At 35.9% G+C, this 25,249-nt stretch overlaps 1 protein-coding gene across 2 annotated transcripts in view; it reads right to left on the bottom strand.

Moving 5' to 3' along the window:
- Positions 1 to 574: 574 nt before the first annotated feature.
- LOC128547864 (protein-serine O-palmitoleoyltransferase porcupine-like) overlaps positions 575 to 25,249 on the bottom strand; it is a 38,749-nt gene continuing 14,074 nt past the window's right edge. The window contains exons 6-15 of one of the 2 annotated variants that reach the window (XM_053521427.1): positions 21,589 to 21,776; positions 20,147 to 20,253; positions 17,125 to 17,148; positions 13,098 to 13,223; positions 11,807 to 11,907; positions 8,059 to 8,135; positions 6,202 to 6,265; positions 5,692 to 5,777; positions 5,014 to 5,118; positions 575 to 2,353 (exon numbers count right to left, since the gene is read on the bottom strand). In XM_053521427.1, coding sequence (XP_053377402.1) covers positions 2,255 to 2,353; positions 5,014 to 5,118; positions 5,692 to 5,777; positions 6,202 to 6,265; positions 8,059 to 8,135; positions 11,807 to 11,907; positions 13,098 to 13,223; positions 17,125 to 17,148; positions 20,147 to 20,253; positions 21,589 to 21,776 — 977 coding nt within the window. In that variant the 3' untranslated portion in view covers positions 575 to 2,254. The remainder of the gene's footprint in view (positions 2,354 to 5,013; positions 5,119 to 5,691; positions 5,778 to 6,201; positions 6,266 to 8,058; positions 8,136 to 11,806; positions 11,908 to 13,097; positions 13,224 to 17,124; positions 17,149 to 20,146; positions 20,254 to 21,588; positions 21,777 to 25,249) is intronic. The other variant, XM_053521428.1, reaches the window with a different exon arrangement.

Here is a 25,249-nt window from a genome sequence, read left to right as displayed (position 1 = left end):
CACATTCAGCTAATGAGGCTGGTCTCCAGCTGCTGAAATTTATAGTTATTACTATAATCTTCAAAAAGTTTCTTACCAGCTCAATTTCAAGCATGTTTTTCAAGCTAATACAGGTATCATGAAGTATTTTCTTTTTTTTTCCCACATATATTTAGTAAATACTGATATTGGAAAGCCTGTGCTTAAATGTATATGTAACACAAAATTAATATGCATGTTGCTATTTCTTTCTTGAAAGGATACAAGTATAGGTAGTTTTGTTCATCACTAAATTCATATACAAGTAACCTTCCATTAAAACAATGTTAAACTGTGTACTGCAACACTAAGTAAAAGCAAGATTACACTGTTTCTATCAAACATGCAACATAAAACTACTGGCATATACACAATACTATTACTACCTCTCTAACTGTATATTACATATTTCATTTTCAAATATATATACATAAAATTTGAAAGAACAAGCCTAATAATTCAAAAATGAAATAGGTGTAAACTGTAATATACATATATCATGTACATTTTTGTTCAAACATCTTTAAAGTCGGAAGATAAGAAGATCACTGACAACTCTTCTGTTAGTGCCTGCTGGAAGGCAATAAGCAAGAAAAGAGTTATGAACCCCAGCCTCCATATTCAATTCTTGATGATAAATAAATGTTTAAAGTTTAAAATCTATAGCTCTTATTCAAGGAAAGTGGACGAAAACAAAAGTTTAGCAAAGAAAGTCCAATACTCTTAGTATAAAAAGTGCCATACTTCTGAATTTCTGAGAAACAAGTTTTTGACTCTAGTACTACAAAAAAGATTAAATATTCTTGCATGCCAGACAGGATTTTTCAAAGATTTTGTTGGTACTAGGAAAACGAGTCTTACACCCCAGGGCTCTCGTGCTGCAATTTATGAATTATTTATGAATAAATGCGTCAATTTATATACTTCTATCATAAAGTAGTGCTCCAAAGAAAAGCATTCATTTTACTTCATTTATTCTATAAATTAAAGAATACAGCATGCAAGAAAAAGAATCCATCACTAGTTGAAGGTGCAGATGGAAATATCTGGCTCTCGGGGGTAACTGTTTTGTTGTAACTTGGCAGAGCCTCGTAACTGCCTATACAGTTACCCTCAAGCCAGATATTTCTATTCGCACCTTCAACCAATGAAAGACCCTTATAGTAAACAGACTGACAGAATATACCACAAAACACTGTAAATAGGTCTGTGCATAAACAAATCTAACAACAGATAAACTCTAGCACTTGTCTATAACTGTAGAAATATATAACGGTAAATAATGCTATAGAGATAAAATATTCTCAGTAATAGTAAATACAGTTTAACAATAGCACAAAATATAGTTTCTGTGAAACACTTAAGAAACAGTGCAAATAGTATCAAAATATCAAAAAAAGTATTTCAACAGAAACTAGAGGTGCTTTTTAGAAAAGCGCATGTCCCCCACAACTGCCTAATCATCTGAGTACTAGGTCTGTCTTTGTATACTGTTTGTGGCCTAATGGTATTCACATGTTGGAGTAATCAGTTTACAATGCTGTACTGGTAGTGTTGGAGTAACCGGTCTATAATGCTGCACCGGGCTCGGTCTACAATGCTGTATCGGTAGTGGTGTAACCGGCCTACAATGCTGCACCGGTAGTTGTTGGTAATTATGTTTAAGGGCCATAATTCTGAAGTTCCTTGGCCAATTTGGCTAGTTATCAAACTTAGCTGAGGTTTTATAGTCAAACACATTTTGTTCAAGTTTGGTGAAGATCCGATGAGAAATGTTCGACTTAGAGTGCAGACTAGCTTTGTGACAGACAGACACACAGACAGGAGTAAATCAATATGTCTCCCACACCACTGTGTGGTGGGAGACATAATTAATCCAATAAACATTTTGTACACATGAACACTTACATCACATACATTTATAAAGTGTCACATTTACATCACACGATACAAATTTTGAGACATTCACTCAATGAGAAAACAGAAGTGATGGCCATATCATAAAAAGTCTACCCTATAAACTTACACCAGAGGTGAAAATAAGGTAAGTTTATGTATTCAATCACATTATGCAGAGGAGAGATCACATGATACCAGTCAGTTCTAGCCAATCACATCAATACACACAGAAGAAGAGTAAGTATAGTCTGCAGATCTTAAGTTGGACAAAACAGAAGGTCAAAAATTTTGTGTTCAATCAAACAACAGACAAAGTCACAACTTTTATCAAATCCAATTATATCATGAGATGAAATAGGTATGTTCCGAGTATCACCCAGTGACTAAGATAGTTGAGAGAAGACCACTTGTCTAGCGTATGTTCCATACTGTAACCCTGAAAATAAAGGAAAACATCATTTCTGTATAAAATTTACTAGCAACATAAAAACTCTCTACCTTCCTTTAACATTAAGGACAACTATTCATTATATGAGCCGGGCCATGAGAAAATCAACATAGTGGGTTTGCGACCAGCATGGATCCAGACCAGCCTGCACATCCGCGCAGTCTGGTCAGGATCCATGCTGTTCACTAAAGGTTTCTCTAATTGCAATAGGCTTTAAAAGCGAACAGCATGGATCCTGACCAGACTGCGTAGATGCGCAGGCTGGTCTGGATCCATGCTGGTCACAAACCCACTATGTTGGTTTTCTCATGGCACGGCTCATATATAAAAATTCACTGCAAAAACAAACTTGACAATTCACATAGTCAATTTTGATTTCTAATATTATTTCTGACTCTTTAAGAGTATATCATCTGGAATTTTCTTCACGACTCAAAGACAAATTTTTATAGGTACACAACTCTTGCCTAAGGGCAACTTGTACAGGTACACAACTCTTGCCAAATGGCATCTTGTACAGATACACAACTCTTGCCTAAGGGCAACTTGTACAGATACACAACTCTTGCCTAATGGCAACTTGTATAGGTACATGACTCTTGCCAATTGGCATCTTGTACAGATACACAACTCTTGCCTAATGGCAACTTGTATAGGTACATGACTCTTGCCAAATGGCATCTTGTACAGATACACAACTCTTGCCTAATGGCATCTTGTACAGATACACAACTCTTGCCTAAGGGCAACTTGTACAGGTACACAACTCTTGCCTAAGGGCATCTTGTACAGGTACATGACTCTTGCCAAATGGCATCTTGTACAGATACACAACTCTTGCCTAATGGCAACTTGTATAGGTACATGACTCTTGCCAAATGGCATCTTGTACAGATACACAACTCTTGCCTAATGGCAACTTGTACAGATACACAACTCTTGCCTAAGGGCAACTTGTACAGGTACACAACTCTTGCCTAAGGGCATCTTGTACAGATACACAACTCTTGCCTAAGGGCAACTTGTACAGATACACAACTCTTGCTTAAGGGCATCTTGTACAGATACACAACTCTTGCCTAAGGGCAACTTGTACAGGTACACAACTCTTGCCTAAGGGCATCTTGTACAGATACACAACTCTTGCCTAATGGCAACTTGTATAGGTACATGACTCTTGCCAAATGGCAACTTGTACATGTACATGACTCTTTCCTCAGAGTAACTTGTATATAGGTACATGACTCTTGCCTAAGGGCAACTTGTATAGGTACATGACTTGCCCAAGGGCAACTTGTATAGATACATGACTCTTGCCTAAGGCCAACTTGCATATAGGAAAATGACTCTTTCCTCAGGGTGACTTGTATAGGAACATGCCTCTTTCATCAAGTCAACTTGTGTAGGTACATGACTCTTGCATCAGAGCAATTTGTATAGGTACACTTCTTTTGCACCAGGGCAACTTGTATAGGTACATGTCTCTTGAATCAAGATAACTTGTATATGTACATGACTCTAGCATCAGGGCAATTTGTGTAGGTACACTACTTTTGCATCAGGGCAACTCATATAGGTAAATGACTCGTGCTCAGGACAGCTTGCACAGGAGCATTACTCTTGCATCACAGTAACTTGTATACATACACATTTCTTGTCTTAGGACAACTTGCGCAGGTACAGGACTCTTTTATTACGATAATATGAATAGGTTCATGACTCTTGTCTCAGGACAACTTGTATACGTGCATGACTCTTGCATTTATTCTTGAATTCTAGCTCAGTCATTCTTTAAAAAGAGATCAAATGTGTCAACACTGACACAGAAAGGAACCATTTGTAACTACAGCTATCAATTAAGGTGATTAACCAAAAATGCCCCTTTGATACAAAGAAAGTAAAATGTTGTGATCATGACATTTGACATTAAGGACGTACGCTAGAACTTTGTGCGAAAATTTTCCCAATAACAGAATTTCTTCAAACTTTGGATATTGAAGGACAATCATCTAAGAAACAAAAAAATGCAATAAAAATCATAGGTCACCGATATCGAAAGAGTTATCTGCCCTTGAAAACGGCATTTCCTCTCTGCACATCGTTCTGATGTGGTAAATATGATATTAGTTTATGAAAATCTTCCAAATGATTTAGAACATACAGACTGGACACAATTTTAACTATTTAGATTCTGAGTTCCAAACAAGACCCTGACCTTAGATCCAGTGACGAGGGATGTATGCTTTGCATGATATCTTGATGAGGTAAACAATTCATGTGTTTTAATAAAATCTTCTAAGTGGTTAAGACAATATAGAGTGGACATGGAGTTAAGCTATTGACCTTTGACCTCCAAGTGTGACCTTGACCTTACTTCTAGTGTCCTGTACGCTCAACATTATCTAGATGAGGTTACTAACTGAAGCAAGTTTTATGAAAATCTTCACAGCGGCTAGGTAGATATGGAGCGAACACAACTACAGACTGATGGACAAACAAACAGACATGTGTGACACCAATACAGCACTCCCATACTTTGTGTCTGGGTTTAGGATATAACAAGTTCATTAAATATATTTTAAATTAATATATAGTAAAATCCTATAAATTAGGAATGAGATTGTGTATAAACAAGTACTTATACTTACAGTTTCTTCGCTAGAACTGTGGTCAAACATAAGGCCAAGATAGGCTAAATGAAAAACTGCAGCACTTCCAAATATTAAGTTAGCTGTGATTACATATGGATGACTCTGCAAAGAGAAAGAACAACCTCAAAATGTGCAGGAAATAACAAAAAGTTTTCATTCTGTAATATAAGGAATAAAAGGGTAGTTCTGAAGTGCCAAATGTGATCATTATAACCATCTTTGGTTACATTGCCCAGGTATCATGTGTTCTGTGTATCTATCATCTACCACTATAAAATATTTGTTCAGGCACATTTTATAAATGTATACAACATATTTTGCTGTATCAGGATCATTTTTTTTACTTCACATAAATAGTATATCAGAAAACATGAAATTAGAACTTATGAAATATAACTTTCATTTATAACATTTATCTTTCTTAACCCTTACCCTTGCAACCAGTGTAGATCATGATCAGCCTGCACATCCGTGCAGTCTGATCATGATCTGCACTGTTCGCCATTCAGTATCTTTTTGGTATGCACCCCTTTTAACAGTTAATGGTACTGTCCTAATTGAAAGATGGACAAGTTCATGATAGAAATTCAGCAGGGTCAGGGTAAAGAAATGCAGCAAACATTTTCAGTGAACATTTTATGATTGTATTCTTGTAGAAGTAGGAAAACAACTTACATATTTATATGCATGTCCACACCCTTCTTTACAACGTCTCGCTTTTATACATGCATCGAATATAACAGATAATTTATTTCTAAATACTGAAAAGGAAAGGTGCATACATTTTCAGTTTCCAAAGCAACCAGATAGTTATGGCAATGGTTAAAAATTCTATTTTCAGTCCACTTATCATCTGATATACCCGGGTTCAGCCATGGTTGTTAAATATCAAAGAATGTCAATGATGTACCATGGAATCAGACCACAAGCAGGCATTGATTATTTTTTATTTTAACATGCTCATAAAAATAGTACGATAAATAAGAGCTGTTCAAAAAAAGTGCACTCATCAAATATTAAGGCTTAACACATGAAAATATTCTGCAGCAAATCTCAGCACTTAACACACAACAACTTTACGTGTTGTTTTATTCATACTTCAACACAGTTTTTTTTTAATGTCAGACTGTCACAATTACAGATAATTCTATATTAAACTGCAATATGAGATATAAATGTACTTACCATATTCTACATAAGTATATACACCTAATGATAGTAAAACCGCTGCTAGTTGAAAATTTAAACCCTGAAAAGAAATAATTTAGAAGTTTTGTTAACTAATTTATGCCATGGACACATTCTGTGGTAGTTTTGTTAACTAATTTATGCCATGGACACATTCTGTGGTGGAAAATAAATTAACAAAAGCTCCACAAAGGAAGGCAATAAAGGCATGAAAGCCTAGATCGGAGGAGGAAGTAGAAATTTTTTTATGAGTGTGTGTGTCGAATGGGGGATGTAAAATGGTGGTCATGGGGTTGGGAAGAGGGTTTGGGGGGAGAGGGGGGATTAATATGTGTTGGAAGGAGTAGAATTGTTGCACTCCTCAAATCAACTCATCACCACCAAATAATAGAGATGAACTAAATTTGTGACCTTGACCTTTGACCTACCGACAAGTTTGCCACCTATCTATCAGCTAAGTTGGATGTCAATAGCTTGAATCTTTATTTAGCTATACTTTGGACACATAATATGATGGACAGATTTAACATGCTGTGACCTTGACATCTGTCTTACAGACCTGGTTCATGGGCTCTGCACTTTGTCTCATCTCCATCTACCTATATGCCAAGATTATAGTCAATACCTTGAATGTTTATTAAGTTATGATCCAGACACAAAATATTAAGGGCAAATCTGACCTTTGAGCTCCATCTGTGACCTTTACCTTCATCCTACCAACCAGTTTTATGCGCTCTGCATATTGTCTCATCACCACCTATCTATATGCAAGTTCAAAGTCAATACCTTGAACAGTTATTAAGTTATGTTCCGGACATGAAATACGAGCGCAAAATTTGACCTTTAAGCTCAATTTGTTACCTTAACCTTTCATCCCAAGACCTAGTTCATGCACTCTGCATATTGTCTCATCGCCACTTACCTATATGCCTAATTTAAAGTCAATGCCTTCGATGGTTATTGAGTTATGCTCCGGACACAAAATGTGATAGACCGGCAGACGCAGGCACCATCACTAATATGCCCATGTTCTTATTCAAAACGGGCATATAAAAATAGCACATAACTATATAATGAAGAAAGGCAGCCTGCTAGAAATTATAAGCTAAAAAAAAGAGGCCTTATCGAAAAAAATGTAAACAAGCAAAATAACAGCAGGTTTTATTGAAATGAATCTGTTCCTAACAGGTAAGAACTAGAAAATGTAAGACACTGAACTTACTTTGCATATTCCTGTCTACAAGTATATTAAAGATATCACAACAAGACAGATTTTTAGCTGAGCTAAAATGTGAAGAAAACAGAAAAAAAACGCTTGAAAAATCTTGTCTTATTGTTTACAAATTGAACATTAGTAAATATAACATTCTAACATGGCATGATTTGTTTTGTCTGTTAAACAAAAAGGGAAGTCAAGAATTGTATATTTTGTGATAAAAAACAGTTTACATGAGGACCGGTGAGAGAACGTTATGACATTTAATAGCCACATGACACCCTTTTTACTACTCAAGACATGATTTTCATGTTGAATGAGGACGTTAAATTGAAAATGAATAATGTCTTCTTGTGATTTATTGACTGATTTACCATGGTTTGTTATTAGATGCTTGGATATTTAACCACTCATGCTAACACCCTTGTGAATCAATTCCTGGGCATCTGAACTATGGTAATTCACATGAAGGCCTTGATTATTTTATAACTACTGACCATCTTGCTTTGGATTTAACTGAAAGACTCGTGGATGTCATTTCAAGCTGAGGCTGAGCCTAGCAGGCCAACCTGAACCTTATAAATTTACCTACTTACGAGCAAATATAAGCAAATCAAAGAATATAATAGTTCACTTACATGTAAAAGTGCACTTGCAATATATGTAAGAAAAACTGCTACAAAATTTCCTAGTGGACGAGCTGATTTAAAAACATCTGCAATGTAAAACAGTATTTACGTAAACATCTGCAATGTAAAACAGTATTTACATAAACATCTGCAATGTAAAACAGTATTTACGTAAACATCTGCAATGAAAAACAGTATTTACGTAAACATCTGCAATGTAAAACAGTATTTACATAAACATCTGCAATGTAAAACAGTATTTACATAAACATCTGCAATGAAAAACAGTATTTACGTAAACATCTGCAATGTAAAACAGTATTTACATAAACATCTGCAATGTAAAACAGTATTTACGTAAACATCTGCAATGAAAAACAGTATTTACGTAAACATCAGCAATGTAAAACAATATTTACGTGTAAAAAAGATAATAAGTAACTAAGTTACTACAAACTGTAAACCTAAATTCCGGTCATTAACACTCAAACGAACTTACAATGTCAGTAAAGAATATCCACATAACATTTAAAGGTTGTAGTCATTGAATGCTTACAGATATGAAGTACAGAACTGTCAACTGTCAAAAACAAAATCATAATTTCTAACACTGTTTAACCTTAATACCATACAAGAGAAAAATGCATTAAGAATCACGTCAACATTGTATGACACATGTCCACTGAGAATGCTTGATATAACAATAAATAAAATCCTCAAAAGGGCCACAAATCCTGAACAAATTATAGGACACGTAATTCCCTGTAATATGTGCATATCAACTTCATGTTCACAACTTGATGACGTATACAAAGTTTCATTTCAATTGGATGGAAACTGTAGGAATTGAGTACAGATTAAATGTTGATGGATGCATGAAATTGATGGCTGGACAGTTCAAGCGGGTGACTGACACTGGATGCATAAAATAACAAGAGCTGTCCGTAAGACAGCCAAGCTCGACTATTCGAAATATTGTCACAGAAGCAGGAAATTATTACCCAAAATGTTAAATATCAAAAGAGTTTTAAGTTCGAAAGGGGACATAATTTGACCAAAATGCATATCAGAGTTATGGGACTTGATGCTATCAACTAGTTTTATAACCCCGAAGAAACATGTTAAGTTTCAATTCCATATCTGCATTAGTTTTGGAGATAATAACTTACATGTAAAACTTTAACCAGAATTTTCTAAGTCCAAAAGGGGGCATAATTTGCCCAAAATGCATGTCACAGTTATGGGACTTGATTCTGTCAACTAGTTTTATAACCCCGAAGACCCATGTGATGTTTCAATTCAATATCTGCATTAGTTTTGGAGATAGTAACTTGCATGTAAAACTTTAACCAGAATTTTCTAAGTCCAAAAGGGGGCATAATTTGCCCAAAATACATGTCAGAGTTATGGGACTTGATTCTGTCAACTAGTTTTATAACCCCGAAGACACATGTGAAGTTTCAATTCAATATCTGCATTAGTTTTGGAGATAGTAACTTGCATGTAAAACTTTAACCAGAATTTTCTAAGTCCAAAAGGGGGCATAATTTGCCCAAAATACATGTCAGAGTTATGGGACTTGACCCAGTGAGGTAGGTAATTGATCTAGAAAAAGAAAAAATAAGTTTTAAATCCATATGCCTTTTAGTAATAGCTGTATGTACTTGCACGCAAAACTTTAACCAGAATTTTTAAGTCCAAAAGGGGGCATAATTTGGCCAAAATACATGTCAGAGTTATTGGACTTGACCTAGTGATGTAGGTAATTGATCTAGAAAAAGAAAAAATAAGTTTCAAATCTATATGCCTTTTGGTAATAGCTGTATGTACTTGCACGCAAAACTTTAACCAGAATTTTCTAAGTCCAAAAGGGGGCATAATTTGGCCAAAATGAAGGTCAGAGTTATTGGACTTGCTGCTATCAACTAGTTTTATAACCCCGAAGACACATGTGAAGTTTCAATTCAATATCTACATTAGTTTTGGAGATAGTAACTTGCATGTAAAACTTTAACCACAATTTTCTAAGTCCAAAAGGGGGCATAATTTGCTCAAAATACATGTTAGAGTTATGGAACTTGACCCAGTGAGGTTGGTAATTGACCTAGAAAAAGAATAAATAAGTTTCAAAGCTATATGCCTTTAAATGATAGCTGTATGTACTTGCATGCAAAAACTTAACCAAGGTGTGACGCCGACGCCGACACCGACGCCGACGCCAGGGTGAGTAGAATAGCTAGACTATTCTTCGAATAGTCGAGCTAAAAATTCTCAGAATAACATCATCTGTTGGTAAAAGCATTATGAAAGGTACAATTGTGAAATCATTCTTATTTGTGGGGACTAATTTTCATGGCTTTCAATCAGGCATCAATCAAAGAAATTAAACCCCAACAAACATATAATCAAAGGCCTGAATGGCCTGAGTCGGCTAATGATTGATGTACTGACAGTATAGTCTACCAGTTTCAGTTTGTTTTAAGTTTTTTTCTTAAAATTTCATAACACAGCTCGATATTTACCCAAAATATTATATCCGGATACGATTACACTTTTCTCCAGTTTGAACAATATATTTTACAAATTGTGATGATACGAAGACATTTAGCAGCAATTGGCAGTATCTGACATTGAAGTTTACGGTTAAATTACCTCTTATTTAAATCTTTTCATAAAAAAGTTGTTTCGTTTCGTGAAAGCAGCCAAACATAGACGATCTACTTTCGATTTCAAAAACTACAAGAAAATACAATTCAATGTTTCGCCGATTTGTTTATTTCTCGAAAAATAAGACTTAAAATCATTTTTAATATCAGTAGTAACTAAACAAACCAGTAAGAGCTTCTTCTTCCGATAATTTATCCGTTTACTGACTGCAAAATTCAACCCACGCAAAGTTTATAGAAATCATACGATGCGTGTTTACGTTCAATGTGGGAGAATTAAGGCTGATCGGCTATGTTACCTAACGCATCCAGACGATTCAGATTTTGTTTTTAAAAAAGCATTGTGTGCGTTTCTGTAATTTTATATACGTTTTTATACGCTTAGAAATTATTAGACATGCGTATTTGCATTATTTCTATACGTAATTTATGCTAATACGCATCTTAACTGGAGCCCTGTGGAACTATTTTTTGTCTTTCGCTGGATGTTACCCAAGCTTTGTAAGCCTGCGCAATTCTTAAAATGCACATTTATGCTTAATGAGTTACATTCGAGAATTGCACAATTACAAGTCATAAATATGACAGATTACATCGTATATTGGTCATAGCAAAGGGAATTGACACAACTTAACTTCATTCATGCAGTGAACTGTTTGAAGTTTGAGAAATCTAATGGAACTACATCCCTTCACTGTGTTATTTGGTCCATTTAGAGAATCGTTGGATAGCAAGGACTCGTCAAAAGGCTTTCAGCCTTTAGCCGACTCAAAAATTACATTATCTTCTAAAGTTGAATTCCACGAAGTCATTTCCCCATGAAATATTCTCAGCTACAACCATGAAAATTCGTACACATGAAATCAATTTCACGGAACAACTGACTTAAATTTTGCGTAGCACTACCAACATATCATAAGCCAGCTGGATAGATTCTTCACAGGAAATAATTCTACCTTCAAATAGTAGTTTTCACCCCATGTATCCAGTGACCTTACCCTTTCAACAGCAGAGGCCACTTTATCAAATGAGTAATGGTATACTTGTACGTACAAAAAAACAAACAGAATAAAATAGAAACAAATACGTACAATTTTTCAGCCAAGTATGCATTGGGAGATTCCAATTAGTGACAACCTCTACTAATGATCTTGGCACCTCTATATGATACGGCTTACTCACTCTCAGGTCCCTGAAATACAACAATCATTTACAGAAACTATTTTTATTCTCAAATATTTATGACTGGAAGAGCCATTTTTAGTCTCACTGTAAGCATAGCCTTCACCAACCCCGATAAAGTACATTTGAATATCGTTACCTCGATATCAGTTAGCTCGATACTCTGGTTAGCACGATGTGTTTTAGTCGGTCCCGACTTTTCTCTATATATTTTAATTGTATTATTTATCATTAGCTCGATATCATTAGCTTGATATTTTGTTTAGCTCGATGGGACTTTTCAGTCCCGTCAACTTACCTGTACTGTTTTTACACCTAGTTTTCGTCGATATCAAAGCGTGTCAAAAATATTGATGTTGTTTGTAAGGTGTGAAAATCAACATGTTGTTTGGCGATGTATTAATTATAATCAGGTTTGCGTGTTAGTCTTTTTGTTATTTAATCTTTTATCCAGTTAAAATGTTAGCAAGTTTGCATTTAATTTCTCAATAATTAGTCTAAAACAGCGGGCAAGTGGGCAATCTGTTTTCCAATATAACAATATTTCCATTGAGTAACAATATGCGTATTCAAATGGCAATTTTTCATTACCAAAACACATTAAAAATGATTTTTCCCTTCCAAACCCTCGTAAAGAAGCATGGGATGTATTGACCATATAGACGTCCTACACAGATACAAAATATAGTCCCAGATCGACGATATCATTATGTTGAATTTCAGATACGTCGATGAAAATCTTGTCCCTTGAATATAGAGGTAATGGTATTTGACTGTGTATGAAATTTTCTATCCCTGTGCAGTTCAATTAAATCATTAAAGTTCATTCCTTTATAATGAGAAAACTTTCTAAAGTTAAAGTAAATATCTTTCCCATGTAAGCAATATAGATAATAATGAGAAGACCTTATAAAAGAAACAGCAATTTAAAATTTTGAGCCGTGCCATGAGAAAACCAACATAGTGGGTTTGCGACCAGCATGGATCCAGACCAGCCCGCGCATCCGCGCAGTCTGGTCAGGATCCATGCTGTTCGCTAACAGTTTCTCTAATTCCAATAGGCTTTGATAGCGAACAGCATGGATCCTGACCAGACTGCGTGGATGCGCAGGCTGGTCTGGATCCATGCTGGTCGTAAACCCACTATGTTGGTTTTCTCATGGCACGGCTCAAATCTATATTATATAAAGAGTATCTTACCATCTTACATCATCATTTAGATGTGTAGCACCAAGGCCACACAGTATAACTGTGACTTCGGACAGAAAGCTGACAAAATAATGACTGAATCTGAACGACTGGGCATCTCTGTAAGCAACTATCCATCTGGAAAAAATAAGTAACTCATAAACTTACAATTCACCCGTTTCCTGTATACTAATTAAACCTTCCAATGTCTGTCTCTTACATCAAGCCACATGAGACAATGACTTTACTGGCAAGCTTATAAAAACAGATTTCCTCTCATCTACCAACTACAACACTATTAAATATTCAAATTACTTCCTGGTACTGATAATGTTACTGTAAAGTGTTTTCCTACACAGCAACTTTTCTGATCTTAGATTTTATCAATGGAAAGTGTGATGCTGCTTATTCTAACTATACATGTAGCTATTACTGAAGTTGACTAATACCCACAGACAAGGCAATAAAATTTTGCGATCATGACCTTTGACCTCAATATGTGACTTTGTCCTGTGACTTAGTGGCCTGGATTTTTCACTCTGCAAGTCATCTTGAGGAAGTCAACAAATGAAAATGGTTCTAGAGGTATACCAGAAATGAAGCACAAATGTTGTAGCTTATCAACATGCAAGTTTGACCTTGAACTTGGATCTGATAACCTGGATCAAGTATAATTTTCACCACATTACAATTGTGCAAATTCATATATAAATACTTAAAAAACAAAATAAAGCTACATGACCTTTGACTTCCAAGTGCGACTTTGCCTCATAACCTGGGTCATGCATGATCCTTATCATATTATCATGATGAACACTTAAGTGTAGCTATTTGAAAATAAATGAGCTAGTCTGAATAGATGTTACTTTTACAAAATCTAATCAATTGTTTAGATCTGGGAAGGACACATAGTTGACTGTGACTCAATGCAGACTTGGAGCCCCGGTATAAATTACAGACTCCGGTACATACCGGATTAACTAAATTTGAACGAAAATAACTTGAATGTATATATTTTGTAACCATGGTGATACTAACCCTAATCTTTAGTCAGTATTTTATGCATATTGTACACTAAATGCATGCGGACATGCAAAAATATGCATATTTTTGCCGTGCGCAACAATTGATAATCACTTTCGGGCATGCGCAGAAGACTGCTCCAAGTCTGCAATGAGTTACATCGCACATAGTTAAGCTTTGACCTTTGACCTCCAAAAGTGACCCTGATCCTGGACCCATTGACCTGAACTGTATGCTGTACAGTATATTTGATGCGGTATACAAATGATGCTTGTTTTATGAAAACTAGAAGATACACAATGACAACAAAGTTCAAATATTGGACCTTTGACCTCCAAGAGTGCCCTTGAGCTTGGAACAAGTGACTCTACACATTATCTTGATGAGGAACTATTGACACTAGTATTATGAACATCTTTTCAGCAGTTTAGAAGATACTGTGTAAGTGGATATTTGGGTCAAATATTTCAGACTAGTGGCCTAGGAGAATATTAGTAAATTCTTGATTTCCAAGTTGTGTAAAAATAACACGTCAGAAGAATCGCTAATTTGTCTTCTGTAAAAATTGCACTTTCGTAGACCAGGGCTCCAGATAAGATGCATATTAGCATAAATTATGCTTTAAAATAATGCATATATGCATGTTTGATAATTTTTAAACGTATATGAAATTACAGAAATGCACGCAATGCGTAAACAAAATCTGAATAGTCTGGATGCTTTAAAAAACAAAGCACAGTCAGCATTAATTCTATTTGACAGAGTTATGTACTCTTGCCAAAACACAGACACTGTTATAATAAACAAGTGATAAAAGTTTCAAAGCCATATGTCAAACACTTTGCACAAAATGTGAATTGGTATGAAAAACTTAACCAAGTTAAAAGGGGCCATAAGCTCAGCCAAAATCCTTGATGGAGTTACGCTTGCCTAAAACTAGACATGGTGATGATACACAAGTGTTGAAAGTTTCAAAGCTTTATCTCAAAAGACTTTGTCAAAATGTCGACTGGTACGAAAAATTAACCAAGGTGTGACACCGATGCAGATGCCGAGTAGGTGAGTAGGATAGCTCTACTTATTCTTCAAACAGTCAAGCTAAAAATCATAAAATTATCATTTCAATATTTATATTGTTTGAAAAATAATAATGATAATATTTTTTTAAGTACAAATATTACATATGATTGTAGTTATAAATTATCTGTGAACGTTCATTTATCAAACAACGAACTACACATTACTTGTTGTTTGTCTTTACTTTATAAAAAATAATTACTTGAAAACGTACTAGTATTTAATAGGGAAAGCAGTATACCCACACAAACAGGTAATTATAAAGCTGAAAAAGTGTGTTTAACAATATGTATTGAAATAAATCCTTTTGCTACATTTTGTACAGGGGTGAAATGCAATTATAAAAGTCAGTGCATTCTCTTGCCTACAGTAGTTTACAGTAATTAGCTAGTTTTGTTCCTGTCAACAAGTGGAAATGCAATCAAATTATGATAATTTGTACCTTTTAACAGCTCTGGCTATTTTTGACGTACCTGAAACCCACAGATGCGATGCATTACTGTATAACCTATGCCAAAATAACATCCGGTTTATCTTCTTTGCCCTCCCCATTTTGCATGGACCAAATTCAATCATCAGACGTTATCAAAAATTAATTTTTTAAAGATGAACTTATAAATGGTTTCCAGGCATATTCTGACAGTGTTGCCGAAAGAATAAAAAATAGTGGAAATTCACTGATATTGAATTTCACACTTCTGCTAATGAAATCACATGAAGCCATTTCCAGAAATGCAGAAGGGATTCAGTCTGCTTTCAGTAAATTTTGTCTACCTAGTAGGTTAAACTTGTTAAGTGTACAGACAAAGACAGAGTATAGATTTTTTCCATTTACTACCAGTGTTATGGTACATTTATTACGCCAGGTTGGTTGACTTATTTATGCTGGAGGAAATGTTAGCGAACTTTGTCAATTCGCAAAATTCGCCAATATTTCCACCTTGCTAACTTAACCACTTATACAGTATAAAATAGATACAAACTTATTATGAAAAGACACTCATGTAATATCCCCTATTTATTTTATGCTAACTGATGAAATACTGGATTCTATCAGTGAGATATAATCCATATCATTCACTGTTATCAATCACTGTTTTGCCGGTCCACTTGTACATTGTGTATGAATTTTAAATTATTTGCTTAAAATTGTAGTCGCACTTTGTTCTTTATAGTATATTTCTCGATTCAAATTATTTTTAAATTACTTAATGAGAATTTCATAACATTATGCAGCAAGAAATAAAGTAAAATGGAAATTTATGTTGTGTGCCCATTCTAATGTCACAGCACGTCTGACGCCATGTTCGTTTACGCGCGTCTGTTTCCCACGCTGAGATTAAAAATTGTTGCAAATGCATATCTCAACGTAATTAAGCATAAAATAAAAAGGAAATTTGTTTGTTTTTCGTGAATATGGAATATCTCTCACCTCGAAGTGAGAAAATTTCCAGATATTCCATATTCACGAAAAACAAACAAATATCCTCTATATATATTATTTATGGGTATAATAATTCCAAGAGCCAGGTAACAGGTCAGCAGTATATTATGTTAAATAGATCACTAGATCCTTAAGAATTATTGTCAAGTATAGCCAGTAAGGACAGAATAAGACAATAAAGTTACTGTCAACTGTAAGTTGTGAACAAAGCATAAGATACTGTGAACAACGCGTGAGATTCTTAAAGCTGTTAGTTATCAAGCATTAGCCGGTGGAAACGGCATAAGATATTTTAAATTACTAAAAGTTTCTGTCAGCTATAAGCTAATAGACAAAGCATAAGATACTGTGAGCATGGCATAAGATACTCACATTAAGTTGTTAGCAAGCATTAACCTGCGGAAATGGTATTAGATACTTACTACAAGTTAGTGTCAAGTACTTACTTTAGTAACTATCAAGTATAAGCCAGTAGATAAGGCATAAGATACTTACTTAGAGTAGCTATCAGGTATAAACCTGTGGACAAGAAAATAGATACTTACTCAAAGCAATTGTCAAGTATATGCGAGTGAACAATGCATATGACACTTACTTACCCATACTAACAAGTATAAACCAGGGAACAAGGCATAAGATAATTAAAGTTATTGTCAAGTTTTTGCCAGTGGACAAAACATGAAATACTGTGAACAAGACACTATATACTTACTTAAAGGTACAATGAAGTATAGGCCAGTGGACAAGGCATAAGCTACTTTCTTTGAGTAAATGTCAAGTATAGGCCAGTGGACAAGGCATAAGATACTTTCTTTGAGTAAATGTCAAGTATAGGCCAGTGGACAAGGCATTTATATAAGATACTTTCTTTGAGTAAATGTCAAGTATAGGCCAGTGGACAAGGCGTAAGATACTTTCTTTGAGTAAATGTCAAGTATAGGCCAGTGGACAAGGCATAAGATACTTTCTTTGTGTAAATGTCAAGTATAGGCCAGTGGACAAGGCATAAGATAATTTCTTTGTGTAAATGTCAAGTATAGGCCAGTGGACAAGGCATAAGCTACTTTCTTTGTGTAAATGTTAAGTATAGGCCAGTGGACAAGGCATAAGAAAGGTAAATGTCAAGTATAGGCCAGTGGACAAGGCATAAGAAAGGTAAATGTCAAGTATAGGCCAGTGGACAAGGCATAAGATACTTTCTTTGTGTAAATGTCAAGTATAGGCCAGTGGACAAGGCATAAGCTACTTTCTTTGTGTAAATGTTAAGTATAGGCCAGTGGACAAGGCATAAGAAAGGTAAATGTCAAGTATAGGCCAGTGGACAAGGCATAAGAAAGGTAAATGTCAAGTATAGGCCAGTGGACAAGGCATAAGCTACTTTCTTTGAGTAAATGTCAGGTATAGGCCAGTGGACAAGGCATAAGCTACTTTCTTTGAGTAAATGTCAAGTATAGGCCAGTGGACAAGGCATAAGCTACTTTCTTTGAGTAAATGTCAAGTATAGGCCAGCGGACAAGGCATAAGAAAGGTAAATGTCAAGTATGGGCCAGTGGACAAAGCATAAGCTACTTTCTTTGAGTAAATGTCAAGTATAGGCCAGTGGACAAGGCATAAGAAAGGTAAATGTCAAGTATAAGCCAGTGGACAAGACATAAGAACAGTAAATGTCAAACAAGAGGGCCATGAAGGCCCTGTATCGCTCACCTGACCTATTGACCTAAAGATCATCAAGATTAACATTCTGGCCAAGTTTCATTAAGATATAGTCATAAATGTGGCCTCTAAAGTGTTAACTAGCTTTTCCTTTGATTTGACCTGGTGACCTAGTTTTTGACAGGACATGACCCAGATTTAAACTTGACCTAAAGATCATCAAGTTTGACATTCTGACTAAGTTTCATGAAGATACAGTCATAAATGTGGCCTCTAGAGTGATAACAAATTTTTCCTTTAATTTGGCCTTTTGACCTAGTTTTTGACCCCACCTGACCCAGATTTGAGCTTGACCTATAGATCATCAAGATTAACATTTTGACCAAGTGTCATTAAGATATGGTCATAAATGTTGCCACTACAGTGAAAACTAGCTTTTCCTTTGATTTGACCTGGTGACCTAGTTTTTGATCCTACATGACCCAGATTCAAACTGGACCTTAAGATCATCAATATTAACATTCTGACCAAGTTTCATGAAGATACAGTCATAAATGCGTCCTCTACAGTGTTAACAAGCTTTTTCTTTGATCTGACATGGTGACCTAGTTTATGACCCCAGATGACCCAATATCAAACTCGTCCAAGACTTTATTTAGGGTAAAATTCTGACCAAGTTTCATTAAGATTGGGCTAAAAATGTGACCTCTAGAGTGTTAACAAGCTTTTCCTTTGATCTGACCTGGTGACCTAGTTTTTGATCCCAGATGACCTAATATCAAACTCGTCCAAGATTTTATTGAGGACAACATTTTGACCAAGTTTCATTAAGATCGGGCCAAAATGGTGACCTCTAGAGTGTTAACAGTCAAATTGTTGACGACGGACGGACGACGGACACAGGGTGATCACAAAAGCTCACCTTTGAGCACTTCGTGCTCAGGTGAGCTAAAAAAGCCAGTGGACAAGGCATATGATACTTACTTTGAGCAATTGTCAACTATAAGCCAGAGGGCTAGTCATATGGTACTTACTTGGAGTAACAGTTCATACTTGGTACTTACTTTGAGTAACAGTCAAGTATAAACCAGAGGACAAGTCATATGGTACTTACTTTGAGTAACAGTCAAGTATAAGCCAGAGGACAGGTCATATGATACTTACTTTGAGTAACAGTCAAGTATAAGCCAGAGGACAAGTCATATGGTACTTACTTTGAGTAACAGTCAAGTATAAGCCAGAGGACAGGTCATATGATACTTACTTTGAGTAACAGTCAAGTATAAGCCAGAGGACAAGTCATATGGTACTTACTTTGAGTAACAGTCAAGTATAAGCCAGAGGACAGGTCATATGATACTTACTTCGAGTAACAGTCAAGTATAAGCCAGAGGACAAGTCATATGGTACTTACTTTGAGTAACAGTCAAGTATAAGCCAGAGGACTAGTAAATGACATATGATACTTACTTCGAGTAACAGTCAAGTATAAGCCAGAGGACAGGTCATATGATACTTACTTTGAGTAACAGTCAAGTATAAGCCAGAGGACAGGTCATATGATACTTACTTTGAGTAACAGTCAAGTATAAGCCAGAGGACAGGTCATATGATACTTACTTTGAGTAACAGTCAAGTATAAGCCAGAGGACAGGTCATATGATACTTACTTCGAGTAACAGTCAAGTATAAGCCGGAGGACTAGTCATATACTTACTTTGAGTAACAGTCAACTATAAGCCAGAGGACAAGTCATATGATACTTACTTTGAGTAACAGTCAAGTATAAGCCAGAGGACTAGTCATATACTTACTTTGAGTAACAGTCAAGTATAAGCCGATGGACATGTCATATGATACTTACTTTGAGTAATTGTCAAGTATAAGCCAGTGGATAAGGCATGTAGAACACACAACACACAGAAGGGCACACACTAAACTAAATAGCACTTTTAGCATCCAAAATATTCTCTGAAAGAAAAATCCAGAAAGTGTTTTATCACATGCCATTGGAAATAATTTTCATACTTTTTTTATCAAGATTGTACTTTGACCTAACAGAAGTTAATCTATAAACTACTCAACAGCACGAACAACTATGGACTTGAAATTTACACAAGGTGTAATGTAATAATATACAAGAGCTCACAGAACACAAAATGCACCCTTGATGCATTTAGGAATTGCACAAGGAACGTGAATTATTTGGTCATTGTATACAAAAGTTCTACTGTTCTTGGTCAATGTGACCTTGACCTTTGACCTATTGACCTCAAAATCAACAGGGGTCATCTGCTGGTCATGATCAACCTCCCTATTAAGTTCCGTGATCCTAGGCCTAAGCGTTCTTGAGTTATCATCGGGAAACTGTTTTAACTGTTCAGGGTCTCTGTGACCTTGACCTCTGACCTACTGATCTCAAAATCAATAGGGGTCATCTGCTGGTTATAACCAACCTCCCTATCAACTTTCATGATCCTAGGCCCAAGTGTTCTTGAATTATCATCCGGAAACGGTTTAACTGTTCCGGGTCACTGTGACGTTGACCTTTGACCTACTAATCTCAAACTTAATAGGGGTCATCTGCTGGTCATGACCAACCTCCCTATCACCTTCCATGATCCTAGGCCCAAGTGTTCTTGAGTTATCATCCAGAAAGGGATTGGTCTACATACCGACCGACCGACCGACCGACATCTGCAAAACAATATACCCATCCTTTTTCGAAGGAAAGCATAATAAAGAGGGTGGTTCATGTTCTTTGCACATGGTCTCATCACTACCTACCTTCATGCTAAGTTTTATTTCAATCACTTGAATAGTTAATAAATTATGCTCCGGATACAAAATATGACAGCCAGATTTGACATTTGAGCTCAATCTGTGAACACATCCTTTGACCTACAGACCCGGTTCACGTCCTCTGCATGTCACATCATTGCCACCTATCTACATGCCAAATCTGAAGTCAATACTTTGCAAGGTTATTTAGTTATGCACCAGACACAAAATATGAGACAGTTTTGACCTTTTAGCTCAATTTGTGACCTTCACCTTCGAGCCTTCAAGCACTCTGCACATCAACTCATCGCCATTTACCTATATTTAAAGTCAATACCTCTAATGGTTATAAAGTTATGCTCTGGACATGAACTATGACGGATGGACAGACAGACTGATGCATGCACCATCTCAGATGTCCGTTACGGACATATAAAAATATTTCACCCCTAAAATTTTACTGTTTACAAAGGTAAAATGCAAAAATACATATTTCCAAAGCCTAAAATGTAAGAAAATACTAACCATAGGTCTTTTATGCTGTGACAGTATATGTTTATATTCAGTATAGCTAATCCATGGTCCAAATATCACTGTACCCACACAGAAATTGTATCCAAAATAGGCAAATACACTCGGAAACTCAATCATCGCTCCATTACTGAGGTCAAACGCAATTCCTATGATCTTCATAGACAAAATTATCTGCGCTCCTATAAAGACAGAAAGCAAAATTCAGGGAAAAAGATGCCACACATATAGGGAAACTGGCATTCATGTTCTCTGACAAAACAAATTAATATGAATAATCTTGGTAGACGGTCATCTGAAAAACGTAACTGCAAAAGATGTTTCGAACTTCTGATGTGAAGATTTTTTGAAATTTCCCACTCTATACATACATGTATTGGGAAAATAAATAATGCCTCCCAGCAGCCATGTTTTTTGACAAATCTGAATAATTTCAATATTCTCTGGAGAGGGTCGCCCAAGGAACGTTTGAGTGAAACCATTTTGAATTCAACCAACAGTTTAGAAGCCTTTACAAGGATGCTGTTTAAATATTTTTCTATTTATAGCTCTCTCTCTGACAGTCATGTTTTTTGACCAGCCTAAATAATTTGTACTCATTTCATAGAACACAGAACAATTTTGAACAATCTCAGATCAGAGTAACCCAAGAATCATTTCTAAGGAATTATTTTAGAATTGGATGAACATTTAAGCAGGAAATGACATTTGGAAGATTTTCCTATCTCTAGCTCTAGCAGCTAGTACAACACAGCTGACCTGCTTTAACATTTTTTTTTTGTTGTTGTTGGATTTAACGTCGCACCGACACATGATAGGTCATATGGTGACTTCCCAGCTTTACTGGTGGAGGAAGACCCCAGGTGCCCCTCCATGCATTATTTCATCACGAGCAGGCACCTGGGTAGAACCACCGACCTTCCGTAAGCCAGCTGGATGGCTTCCTCACATGAAGAATTCAATGCCCCGAGTAAGACTCAAACCATCGATGAGGGGCAAGTGATTTAAAGTCAGCGACATTAACCACTTGGCCACGAAGGCCCCTATACAAGAACGCCACCCAATGAACATTCAAAGCTTAATCCACTTCCAAGTAATGGTTTTAGATGTAATGCTGACTGAAGAAAGTATTGATTTACGAATGATGAAAGACAGATGGACAGATATGACAGACAGATGGAGTGATCACAACAGCTCACTTTCAGCATGTACTGGTCTTGCTACAACACTACAATGTAGTACTGACTTTCACACACTGTCCTTTTAAGTTCTTAACACTTATTTCTGAAAGCAATTATAAACAAGATTATTGTGCAGCAATAAAACCTCTTAATACTTTTTATTTTATTGCCGAATTCACAGTTTGTGTCATAATTTTTTACCTTCTGTTGCCTTGCAACACTTACACTTTGCTACTTTTCTGTCATATTTCTAGACTATTTGTCACCACAGTAACCATACTTTTTGCCACAGCAATGAAATAGAAGGACATGCAAATTTTCCAAGTTTTCAACTATCCATGCACCAAGATTCATGAAACAAGAGGACCATGATGGTCCTGAATCGCTCACCTCTTCCCACATGACCCAGTTTTGAGTATGAGGTCATTTTTTCTACTATTTGACATAGTGACCTAGTTTTTGAGCTCATGTGACCCAGTTTTGAATTTGACCTAGATATTATCAAGATAAAAATTCTGACCAATTTTCATGAAGATCAATTGAAAAATATGGTCTCTAGAGAGGTCACAAGGTTTTTCTATTATTTGACCTATTGACCTAGTTTTCGAAGGTATGTGTTTTGAATTTTACCTAGATATCATCAAGGTGAACATTCTCACTAACTTTCATGAAGATCTCATGAAAAATATGGCCTCTAGAGAGGTCACAAGGTTTTTCTATTTTTATACCTACTGGCCTAGTTTTTGATCGCACATGACCCAGTTTCAAAACTGACCTAGATATCATCAAGGTGAACATTCAGATCAATTTTCATGAAGATCCATTGAAAAATATGGCCTCTAGAGAGGTCAAAAGATTTTTCTAATTTTAGACCTACTGACCTAGTTTTTGACCACAGCTGACCCAGTTTCAAACTTGACCTAGATATCATCAAGATGAACATTCAGACCAACTTTCATACAGATCCCATGAAAAGTATGGTCTCTAGAGAGGTCACAAGGTTTTATTTATTATTTGACCTACTGACCTAGTTTTTTAAGGCACGTGACCCAGATTTAAACTTGACCTAGATATCATCAAAGTGAACACCAGTCGCACATGGCCCAGTTTCGAAACTGACCTAGATATCATCAAGGTGAACATTCAGATCAATTTTCATGAAGATCCATTCAAGGGTATGGCCTCTAGAGAGGTCACAAGGTTTTTCTATTTCAAGACCTACTGACCTAGTTTTTGATCGCAGTTGACCCAGTTTCAAACTTGACCTATATATTATCAAGATAAACATTCAGACCAACTTTCATACAGATCCCATGAAAAATATGGCCTCAAGAGAGGTCACAACGTTTTTTCATTATTTGACCTACTGACCTACTTTCTGACGGCACGTGACCCACTTTCGAAGTTGACCTAGATATCATCAAGATGAACATTCTGACCAATATTTATGGAGATCCATTCACAAGTATGGCCTCTAGAGAGGTCACAAGGTTTTTCTATTTTTAGACCTACTGACCGAGTTTTTGACCGCACATGACCCTGTTTCAAACTTGATATAGATATCATCAAGATGAACATTCAGACCAACGTTCATACAGATCCCATGAAAAATATGGCCTTTAGAGAGGTCACAATGTTTTTCTATTACTTGACATATTGACCTAGTTTTTGATGGCACGTGACCTACTTTCGAACTTGATCTAGATATCATCAAGATGAACATTCAGACCAACTTTCATACAGATCCCATGAAAAATACGGCCTCTAGAGGTCAAAAGGTTTTTCTATTATTTGACCTACTGACCTAGTTTTTGACGGAATGTGACCCACTTTCAAACTTGACCTAGATATCATCAAGATGAACATTCTGACCAATTTTCATGAAGATCTCATGAAATATATGGCCTCTAGAGAGGTCACAAAGTTTTTCTATTTTTACCTACTGACCTAGTTTTTGACCACACGTGACCCAGTTTCGATCTTGACCTAGATATCATCAAGATGAATATTCAGACCAACTTTCATACAGATCCCATGAAAAATATGGCCTTTAGAGAGGTTACAAGGTTTTTCTGTTATTTGACCTACTGACCTAGTTTTTGAAGGCACATTACCCAGTTTCAAACTTGACCTAGATATCATCAAGATGAACATTCTGACCAACTTTCATAAAGATCCCACAAAAAATGTGACCTCTAGAGTGGTTACAAGCAAAAGTTTACGGACGCACTGACGACGGACACCGCGCGATCACAAAAGCTCACCTTGTCACTTTGTGACAGGTGAGCTAAAAATATCCTGTACTTTTAAAGCTATCACAGTATGTGCGACTGATGGAGACTGGAGAGCGCAAGGAAATGGGAAGGAATCATCTATTATAATGAATCATAGTTATAGGTATGCTTTGTGGCAAAACTAAATTTCCTCAAATGCTGTGTAAGTCATTCATATGATTATTTCTGTAAAAGTAAACG

This window comes from Mercenaria mercenaria, chromosome 13 (assembly GCF_021730395.1).
Source record: "Mercenaria mercenaria strain notata chromosome 13, MADL_Memer_1, whole genome shotgun sequence".
Classification (NCBI taxonomy): Eukaryota; Metazoa; Mollusca; class Bivalvia; order Venerida; family Veneridae; genus Mercenaria; species Mercenaria mercenaria.
This window is presented reverse-complemented; position numbering and strand designations above follow the sequence as displayed.